The 10,892-nt window shown below is 46.0% G+C and overlaps 1 protein-coding gene across 1 annotated transcript; it reads left to right on the top strand.

The window, feature by feature from the left end:
- The first annotated feature begins 1,513 nt into the window (after window positions 1–1,513).
- stip1 (stress-induced phosphoprotein 1) lies at window positions 1,514–10,294 on the top strand. Its single transcript, XM_030154012.1, has 14 exons — window positions 1,514–1,633; window positions 3,351–3,560; window positions 3,647–3,788; window positions 3,918–4,059; window positions 5,259–5,427; window positions 5,511–5,637; window positions 5,912–6,014; window positions 6,129–6,249; window positions 7,157–7,253; window positions 7,414–7,538; window positions 7,888–7,924; window positions 8,035–8,138; window positions 9,748–9,920; window positions 10,094–10,294. The coding sequence occupies exons 1-14, from the start codon at window positions 1,625–1,627 to the stop codon at window positions 10,164–10,166; spliced, it is 1,632 nt and encodes a 543-aa protein (XP_030009872.1). The 5' UTR covers window positions 1,514–1,624; the 3' UTR covers window positions 10,167–10,294.
- The last annotated feature ends 598 nt before the right edge of the window (window positions 10,295–10,892 follow it).

Genomic DNA, 10,892 nt, shown 5'->3' with positions numbered 1-10,892 from the left:
GTTCAAATGGACAGGATTTCAGTTCTGTTCAACATGTTGATGCTCATATGAACTATGTTTTCAGCTCAAAAATCAACCATTTCAGCACAGTTAATGCTATATTTTCATGTCACAAATGGACAAGTTCTATTTGAACTGAACTGAGCTGAAAAACAAATCTTCTCTTCTTTTGGATTCCCCAGTTTTTCTTACAGATTCTCTCCTCCATATCACATGTTTTATTTGTACAGGTTCAATCTGGAGTATGGTGCTGATCCATCCTGCTTCTGTTCCACCAATACATACATGAAGAATGGCACACAGCACTGTTTACATCAACACTTTACAGAAATGGAAAAGAGACGGATTAAAAACACACAATTACAATTAAAACATAATCAATAAAACATAAATAATAATCAATTAAAACAAAGTAAAAGAGAAGAGTGCAGATAGAACCCTTTTAGTTGTTTTATGCACAGTTGAACTACTGTTTTCAGCCTGGACTGAAACACTGTCACACTTCAGGTCTGTCTCACACTATCAGGAAGACTGTTCCAGAGTTTAGCTGCATAGAACTCAAACACATAGAACTGAAACACAGCTTCACCTGTTTAGTCCTGACTCTGGGCACCAGCAGAAGACCAGTCCATGAGGTTCTCAGGGTCCCAAATGGTTCATATGAGACCAACATGTCACAGATGTACTTTGGTGCTAGACCATGGACAGACTTGTAGACCAGCAGAGCTGTTTTAATGTCTATTCTCTGAGCCACAGGAAGCCAGTGCACAGATCTGAGCACAGGACTAAAATGGTGGTCCTTCCTGGTTCTTGTCTGGACCCCAGCAGCAGCGTTCTGGATGGACTGCAGCTGTCTGACAGCTGGTTTAGAGAGTCCAGTGAGAAGGCCATTCCAGTAGTCTAACCTGCTAGAGATAAATGTGTGGATAAGTGTCTAAGTCTGGTTTAGACAGTAAACCTTTGATCCACAATACGAACATTTATGAATAAGAGGAGAATTAGCAATAGTAAGTATATCAGTTTGTTCCTAATAAAGTACTGGTACTAACCAGAGCATCATGGGTAATGTCATGCCCATCCACCAGCAAAAGATCCAGATACACGTGCTATTCCAAATCCAGTATTTATGAAAATAGAGCTTCCACTGTCAAATAATATCAGTAGTCTGTGCACAAATGGATTAGCATTATTTACACACACTTCTATGCATTTATGACAACTTTTTTTTTTTTTTTTTTTTTGACAAAAATGGACACTCATTTGACCCCCTAAGAACATTTTAGCCGTCATACATTTTTTTGTTATTCATAGTCATTCCCCAGAACCATAACAAAAGCAAAAATTCATTGCAACCCACATTCTGTGGTTCAGATCCAGCTGCCTGTGATTGGACACATGGACAGTAGGTGGTTTCCTGTGCACATGAAGCTTCGAGAAATGAATCCTTTCTCGAACCAACTGGCTCATGTGGTTCGATGCCTCATGAGGCTTCATCTCACCATCACTACATAAACCAAACCCGCTTGAATGCGGGTTTTCTTCGTCCCAAACTGGCAACCCTGTGGCTGTAGAGGGGGAGGCGCTAGTCCGCAGTAGTTTCTGGAAGGAACCTCATGCATGCACCATGGAGAAAGTAAGTAGCACCACCACTTGTCCTGTATTATTCCAGTTTAAAGCCTTTTCTTCTCACTTTTGTGTCCGTGTGTGTGTGTTTTTGAGCCTGAATCCATTGCAGTCTTGTCTTAAACTCTTCCACTCGGCGGACTGGGCTGATTAGAACCAGAGGCTAGCTCTGCTGTTAGCTTAGCGTCAACCCGGTAGTACTGTGTTGCACTTAGTTTATGTGTCTTATTGAATGGAATTAATTAGCTGACACCAGACCTTGTAGTAGATCGTGTGCAGTGTACATAAATGTGAAATGCCAGTGTCATGCATTCATTCACCGCTGTCATTTCGTGGCTAATTTCCCATTTAATATGATAAGGCTATATAAGCTAACGTGTTCATTTAGTATAAGGCTACCTAAGCTAACATGTTCATTTCATATGATAAGGCTATATAAGCTAACATGTCCATTTAGTATAAGGCTATATAAGCTAACATGTCCATTTAGTATAAGGCTATATAAGCTAACATGTCCATTTAGCATAAGGCTATATAAGCTAACATGTCCATTTAGTATAAGGCTACATAAGCTAACATGTTCATTTAATCAGTGGGACTTTATCCTCACATTTCGGAGCGGCTGTTTTTCCACAAATATCCATTAGGTTCCCGTGTCATTATCTCTGATTATTCCTGCCGCATTGCACCGGTATTATCCTACAGGCGAACTCCTCACAAATCACGGGAAAGTTAGCTCCGACAAGCAGCCTCTAAGTTCAGTTAGCAGTTAGCTAGCACCCGTCAGAGCTCCGTGATGAGCGGACACATGGACGGAGAACGGCGTCTGTATGTGGTGCTTTAAAGGCCGGCAGGCAGGCAGCTTAGGACACTTCCCGGCTGTCGGGGTGGAACACATGTTCCAGGGGTATTTTCGGCTCGGCTCCTGGCGTCTACCGTAGCATTCACACCGGAGGATCCTTCTAGACCCACCCGGAGCCGCTGTCATGGCGACGGCCGCAAATGAGTGTCAACTGCTGCGATACCCCCTCATTCAGATCAATTAAATGATGATTAATGAATTATAAACTTTCTATTAGAGTGACAGAGGTGAACTTAAATATGATCGTATTTAGTGGAAGGAGTTGTTGTGCACCTTAGAGGTCAGGTGAGGGCAGTGTACGGTTAACAATCACACTAAGATCCACAACAAACAAACAAACACTAACTGGAGCTATAATAGGAATATATATTCTATGGGTTTTATATGTACATATATGTGTATAATTATGTTTTATATTAGTAGTTGTGAAGAGCTTGTACAGACAGGAAACTGCCTGGACAACAGATGCACAGTGTGACCAGTGTGAGTGCTTCATTTGGACTAATTGGACTATTAGTGGTTCTGAGGAGCAAAGTCCTGAAAAAACCCAGAGTTACCTAGAGCTAGTGTTAGTAATGACTGTACTGATCATCTGTGGGTTAGGGTTAGTAATGACTGTATTATGGTTTGTTTCTTGTCGTAACTCCACCCACTGAGCAGTTATTTAATGCTGAGTCTGTCGTTTGTCAGGAACAGCTGATTGAGTCTTTCGTGAGCTGAGTTACACGTTTCCTCTCTGGTGACATCAATATTGGGCTCAGATTTCAATTTGACTCCAGTTGAAAATGCAGGGGTAGTATTTGTATTCGTGTATTTGGAAAAGTCTGAGTTAATGTGATCATATGAATGTCGTTGTGTTTGACAGGTTTCAGCATTAAAAGACCAGGGCAATAAGGCACTGAGTGCAGGAAATATTGACGAAGCCGTTCGTTGCTACACTGAAGCGCTGACCCTGGACCCTTCCAACCATGTCCTGTTCAGTAACCGTTCAGCCGCTTACGCCAAGAAGGGCATGTATGAGAATGCTCTGCAGGACGCCTGTCAAACCATCAAGATAAAGCCTGACTGGGGCAAGGTGAGGCCTTAGCTCCTCTGCCATTGGTCTGTATCTGGTAACTCCACCCACTAACACCCCTAATCTGGTGACCTGTCCTCAACCAGGGCTACTCTCGTAAAGCTGCAGCGCTGGAGTTTCTGGGCCGACTGGAGGAGGCCAAAACCACGTACCAGGAGGGACTGCGACAAGAGCCCAGTAATCAGCAGCTGAAAGAGGGTTTACAGAACATCGAAGCCCGGCTGGCAGGTACCAGCCGCTGGGGTAGGGTTAGGGTGGTTAGGATTTAGGGTTAGGGTGGGTGGGTTAGGGTTAGGGTGGTCAGGCAGAAGTCTTCCTCCGTCACCATAAACGGACACATGTGTGTTTTCTTCACAGAGAAGACCATGATGAACCCCTTCGCCATGCCCAACTTATATCAGAAGTTAGAGAGCGACCCTCGCACCCGAGAGCTGTTGTCAGATCCCAGTTACAGAGAACTGCTGGAGAAGCTGAGGAACAAACCCTCCGAACTGGGAACGTATGTGCTTGAAAAACAGTGTCCACATTAACATGTTCACTTTCACAGCACCAGAAAAGATGCTAAAAAAAGGTGACCATTAATTTAACACTTTCAGTGCCATGGGCCGATTAAATCGGCTTTACGAATACAACCTTTAAAGTGCCACGGGCCGATCAGATCGGCTTTGGAGAACACGCCATATTTGTGTACAAACAAACCATCCACCCCCATTTCTTTCTCACATTTCGATGACGTTCTTTCTGTGTCCCCCTTTTGAGACCAATCAGACGGGAATTTGAGGTCACGCGACCGAATAATATTTTTATATCTTTTTAATGTTTCTTATTCTCCGGTGTTTCATCAGAGGGAGCCCTCCATGCCGGGGGGCGGCTGTGGACTCCGGGGGCTGTGGCGCCTTCTCTCACTGGGGTCCGCTCCTTTCTGGTGGGTGGGGGTCCCAGTTGGCCCTCTCCCACTAGTTGGGATGTGGGGCTGTGTTGCTGGTGCCTGGTCGCCGGGGTCGGCGGCTGCATCCTGGTGCGGACGGCTCCCTGAGACAGCGCCTTCTAAATTGATGTTTTACTTTTACTTGTACATTTTTGTTCTGGTCTACCCGTGCTCAGTCAGTCTTCTTAAGTATGTGTGAGCTTGTGGGTTTGCATGTATGTGTGTGTGTGTGTGTGTGTGTGTGTGTGTGTGTGTGTGTGTGTGCGGGTGAGTGGGTGGGTGTGGGGGGCGGTACTGATTTTTAAACTGATATGTAAAGCACTTTGTGCTACAGTTTTTAATGTATGAAAAGTGCTATATAAATAAAGATTATTATTATTATTATTATAAATTATGCAAATTACGATCAATAATGAATCGGCTGCGTCCGGTGCGTTTTGAATCTAATCAGCAATCGGTCGGATGTTACCGAGCGGTTTCCTGCAGGATTCTTCAAATATTATAAAAACGATGCGAAATACTGAAAAATGGCCAAATTCTGTGGCACTTTTAAGGCTTATTAGCCCCTTAACTGTCTGGCACCGAAAGAGTTAAAGAACAGCACAAAGGCCCAGAAAGTCTCACATGCAATTATTATTATCATTTTTATTATTATTATTAGTAGTAGTAGTGGTGGTAGTAGTAGTAGTAGTATTAGTATTATTATACTGTTGTTGTTGTTATTGTTGTCATTATTGTTGTAAATGTCTGTTTTTGGGGCCTCTGTTCAGGAAGCTGCAGGATCCCAGAGTCATGACCACACTGTCAGTGCTGCTGGGTCTGAATTTGTCTGAGATGGAGGAAGAGGAGGAACCCACTCCTCCTCCTCCTCCCCCCAAACCCAAGGAGACCCAGCCCCCTCCCCCCAAAGAGGAAGACCTCCCTGAGAACAAGAGAAAGGTGAGTCCTGAACCGCCTCCTGTGGTCTGATCCACCTGGATGTGGCTCATGTTGATCCTGTTCTGTCTGCTTTCGACTCTTAGGCCTTAAAGGAAAAAGAACTTGGAAACGCTGCATATAAAAATAAGGACTTTGAAACAGCGCTCAGACATTATGAAGAAGCCGTCAAATACGACCCAACCAACATGACCTACATTTCTAACCAAGCAGGTACACCCTACCCTACTAACCCCAACCCTAACCCTAACCCTAACCCTGTATGAAGGTCTGGAGACCTGCCCTCCCTGAGTACCCCTAACCCTCCAGTCCTTTCACCTGAATATGTTGACAGTTTGACCTCTGCTCTGAGCTCAGACAGAGGCTGAAGGTAGATAAGTTCTTTAGGTACTTTAGGTACTGTAGATACTTTAGGTACTTTAGGTTCTTTAGGTAGGTCCTGTGGGATCTGTTCTTCTCAAGCTGAAACTTTGTTTCTTGGTTTCAGCTGTGTTCTTTGAGAAAGGAGACTTTGAGAAGTGCCGAGAGCTTTGTGAGAAGGCCATCGACGTTGGCCGAGAGAACAGAGAGGACTACCGACAAATAGCCAAGTGAGTTGAGAGGTGGTCTGTCTGTCAGATGGGTCTGGATCTGCTGACTCTGGCCACGGCCTGGTTCTAAACTCAACGTCCTAACCGGAGTTGTGGCCGTTTCCTCTTCCACAGGGCACTGGCCAGGATTGGAAACTCGTACTTCAAGCAGGAAAAATACAAAGAAGCAATTCAGTATTTCAACAAAAGCCTGACAGAACATCGCACTCCAGACGTGTTGAAGAAGTGTCAACAGGTGTGTTTGAAACGGGTCTGTGATGTTGAACTGCACTAATAAACCCGAGTCCAGAACCGTACATAGCTTCAGTACGGATCAGTACCCGTTACTAGTGATGTCCCGATCTGGATTTTTATGCTTCGATCTGATTTTTTTTTTGTTAAATTAATTTTGCCGATACCAATCCGATACTTTTTACTATGAAAAGTAGATTTAAATGTGGAGTCATTATTTCTAGGTTCTTATTCTCTTATTTGACTGTAGATCCCAGTTGGGCTGAATGTGGAACCTGAACTAAAACAACTATGACACCTCTGACTCTTAAGAACTTTAGGATCATTTTTACAGTTTCCAAACTGTGACTGTGGAACAAATTAGAACCTTTGGTGGGCCAAATGTTTGGCACCCCTCCCACAGCGCGTCTATGTCCAGGTCCATCCAGGGATTAGATGGGGTGCGTTCCGGGCTGTATGTACCTCACAATGAGTACACTTAGACCATACGACCGTACAAACTGAAAGTGAAACTTAGAGACACTTGACTAATTATATTTATTGTACCCTGCCTGTAGCACTTTCAGGTTTTTAGATAAAATTGTAAAGTGCATTACAAACTAGAAAAGCACTCGGAGAGCGCAGACCTCTGCCAAGACAGATCTGTCCCCCCTCGATCACCACCAAAATTTAATGATTTCTTCCTTGTGCCAGTATCAACATTTCCTGAAAATTTCCTGAAAATCTGTCCATAACTTTTTGAGTTTTCTTGCTAACAAACAAACAAACACACAAAGCAAAGTGATCACAATACCTCCTGGTGGAGGACACAAATGCCAGATGGGCAGCTGATACTGATGTTTAGATGGGATGGGGACACCCCTACCTTATAGTTACTATGTCTAACCCTTACCCTAACCTATACCCTGCAGGCAGAGAAGATCCTCAAGGAGCAGGAGAAACTAGCCTACATCAACCCTGAATTAGCCCTGGAGGAGAAGAACAAGGGCAACGAGGCCTTCCAGAAAGGTGAGTGGAGCAGCACTGCTGGACTTCTGGGACCTGAACCCTCAACCCTGAACCCATAACCCTCAACCCTAACCCTCAACCCATAACCCTAACGTTTAACCTTGAACCCATAACCCTAAACCCTAACCCGTCTTCATTGTGTTGAACTGTGTTTGTGCAGGAGACTATCCTTTAGCCATGAAACATTACACTGAGGCCATCAAGAGGAATCCCAACGACGCCAAACTCTTCAGTAACAGAGCTGCCTGCTACACCAAGCTGTTGGAGTTCCAGCTGGCCTTGAAGGTATGCTGGTTCTGGTCTGTGTGGCTTTGGTCTGGGAGGGTTCTGGGCTAGGTGGATCTGGTCTGGCTGGTTCTGGGCTGTTCTAGTCTGGCTGGTCTAGTCTGTTCTGGTCTGGGCCGTTCTGGTCTGTGCTGGGCTGTCCTGGTCTGGGGGGGGTTCTGGTCTGGTCTTTTGTAGTCTGTCTAGTTCTGGTCTGGCTGTTTCTGGGGGGTTTTGGTCTCTGATGTTGTGGTCTGGTTGATTCTGTTCTGGTTCTGTTCAGGGCTGGTTGTGTTCTGTTTCTGCTCTGTTCTGGTTCTGTTCTGGTTGTGGTTCTGGTCCATTCATCCCTGTGTGTCTTTTCTTTCAGGACTGTGAGGAGTGTATCACCCTTGAACCCTCCTTCAGTACGTATTCAACAGCGCTTCTGCTCAAACATACACATTTCATTCAAATAGTGAAGGATCACTGGAGCTGGTGTGTGTGTGTGTGTGTCTGTCTGTCTGTCCGTCCACAGTTAAAGGCTACACCCGTAAAGGAGCAGCGTTGGAGGCCATGAAGGATTACTCCAAAGCCATGGATGCGTACCAGAAGGCTCTGGACCTGGACTCTGCATCCAAGGTACGACACAGGTGGAAGGAACCAATGGATGAACCAACGTCTGTCAGCAAATATAATACAGAATAAGAATAAGAATGGTACATGATGATGATAATGATGATAATAATAATACTAATAATATTAATGATAACTAGAAAAGCACTCGGAGAGCGCAGACCTCCGCCAAACGCAAAAATTCCCCACATAATCGGTGATACAAATCCTACATTTATTTTTTTAAATAAAATCCGCCTTCTGGATCAGATCCGGATCAGCCTTTGAAATGTGATAGAGGACCCCATTGTCAATTCCTGAGTTAAATTTCATGAGTTTTGGTCAATAATTAAGCGAGATATTGGGAAACAAAAATTTTGGCCCCATTTATCACAATGTTAACGAAAATTTCAAAGTGATCCAGAATCCAGGATTTCTTCCGGATCACCCCCAAAAGTTAATCATTTCTTCCTTATCCTATTTCCAACAAACCCTGAAAATTTCATCAAAATCTGTCCATAACTTTTTAAGTTATGTTGCACACTAACGGACAGACAGACAAACAAACCCTGGCAAAAACATAACCTCCTTGGCGGAGGTAATAATAGTACTCTGGTGGACTCAGCACTCACCGAGGGAACCATAGGGGCTGGGTGCAGTGTGGATTGGGTGGCAGTCCATGGTAGGGGGCTCAACAACCCGATCTCCAGACACAGAGTCTGGTTCTTGGGACATGGAATGTCACTTGGCTTGGGGGGGGGGGGCAGAGCTTGTGAGGGAGGTTGAGATGTACTGTGTAAATATAGTCAGGCTCACCTCCACACACAGCTTGGGCTCTGGAACCCAGCCCCTCTCCACTTCTCTGGCGTTGCCCGCGGTGGGTGGGTGTGGACTTGCTCATAGCCCCTCAGCTCAGCCGCCGTGTGTTGGAGTTCACCCTGGTGAACAAGAGGGTGGCGTCCCTGCGCCTTCGGGTCGGGGACAGGTGCCTCACTGTTGTCTGGGCCTACGGGCCGAACAGCAGTGCAGAGAACCCAGCCTTCTTGGAGTCCCTGGGAGGGGTGCTGGATGGTACTCCGACTGGGGACTCCATTGTTCTCATGGGTGATTTTTACTGTTGGTGTGTGATTGTGTAGGTGTGTAGTTTGTTGCTGTAGGTGTGTATTTAGTGGTTAGGGCAGGGGTGTCCAACCCTGGTCCTAGAGAGCTACTATCCTGCATGTCTTAGATGTAGCCCTCTTCCAACACACCTGATTCAAATAATAAGCCTACCATCAAGCTCTGCAGAAGCCTGATAATGACCGTCAGGTGTGCTGGAAGAGGGAAACACCTAAAACATGTAGGATAGTAGCTCTCAAGGACCTGGATTGGGCATCCCTGTTTTAGATGTTTCCTTCCTCCAGCACACCTGATGGTCATTATCAGGCTTCTGCAGAGCTCGATGATAGGCTTATCATTTGAATCAGGTGTGTAGGAAGAGGGATACATCTAAAACATGCAGGGTAGTGGCTCTCCAGGACCAGGGTTGCTGACCCCTGGGTTAGGGTAAGCCTAACCCCAGGTTAACCCTAACCCCAGGTTAACCCTAACCCTAACCCTTGCCCTAACCCTGTTGATGTGTGTCTTTGTGGTCCAGGAGGCCACTGAAGGCCTGCAGCGCTGCATGGTCAGCCAGGCCATGAGGAACGACAGTCCTGAGGAGGTGAAGAAGAGGGCCATGGCCGACCCAGAGGTGCAGCAGATCATGTCGGACCCGGCAATGCGCATGATCCTGGAGCAGATGCAGAAGGACCCACAGGCACTCAGCGAGTACGAACCCTGGACTGATCCACCCAGACTAGTCCATGTGTACCTGACCCACCTAGTCCAGTCCATGTGTACCTGACCCACCCAGACTAGTCCATGTGTACCTGACCCACCCAGACTAGTCCATGTGTAGTGCTCAGTGTGTCTCACGTCTGTCCTCTGTCTTGTGTCCACAGTCACCTGAAGAACCCGGTCATCGCTCAGAAGATCCAGAAGCTCATCGATGTGGGACTCATCGCCATCCGTTGATGAAGAGGACCAGCTGGACCAGATCCAAGACCTCAACGGAACCAAATGCAAACTCCTCAGTTCTGACGTTCTCTTTCTGTTTTTTTTGCCTTGGGTTCATAATTACATGTCCTTAGTCTGACTCAGGCTCCGTCTGTCTGTCTGTCTGTCTGAACGGTTTGACTTTTCTTACAGTGTATTCAGTGGGTTCCACAATGACTGTTAAACCTGGATGAGTGTGTCTGTTTGGGTGAGTGACTGCGGTGCATGAGGGTTCTAAAGGGTACGTCCACGTAGAGGGTTCTAAAGGGTACGTCCACGTAGAGGGTTCTAAAGGGTACGTCCACGTAGAGGGTTCTAAAGGGTACGTCCACGTAGAGGGTTCTAAAGGGAACGGGTTAGACCACACCCTGGATCTGCAGCGGTGGTAGACCTGACCCTGGTAGACCTGACCCTGGATCTGCAGCGGTGGTAGACCTGACCATGGTAGACCTGACCCTGGATGTGGATCCAGTTTGTGTCCTGTCCTTCAGATCCCTCAGAGGACGACGCCTACATCTGGAATGTTCCATTACCCATGGTGCCCTGGGGTCTGAGTGTGTCATCATGAATGTTTCTGGAGTCATGAAGTTTATAAAGTGAGAAACATGGAGCTCACCTGGTGTCAAACAGATAACCCCAAAAACCCTAACCCAGACCAGGAAGAGAATTAGAATGAAAAGTCAGATTACACTGAAAATGTTTGCG

The sequence above is a fragment of the Sphaeramia orbicularis genome, chromosome 14 (assembly GCF_902148855.1).
Source record: "Sphaeramia orbicularis chromosome 14, fSphaOr1.1, whole genome shotgun sequence".
Taxonomy (NCBI): Eukaryota; Metazoa; Chordata; class Actinopteri; order Kurtiformes; family Apogonidae; genus Sphaeramia; species Sphaeramia orbicularis.
The sequence above is the reverse complement of the archived record's forward strand: the minus strand, read 5'-3'. Positions and strand labels throughout refer to the sequence as shown.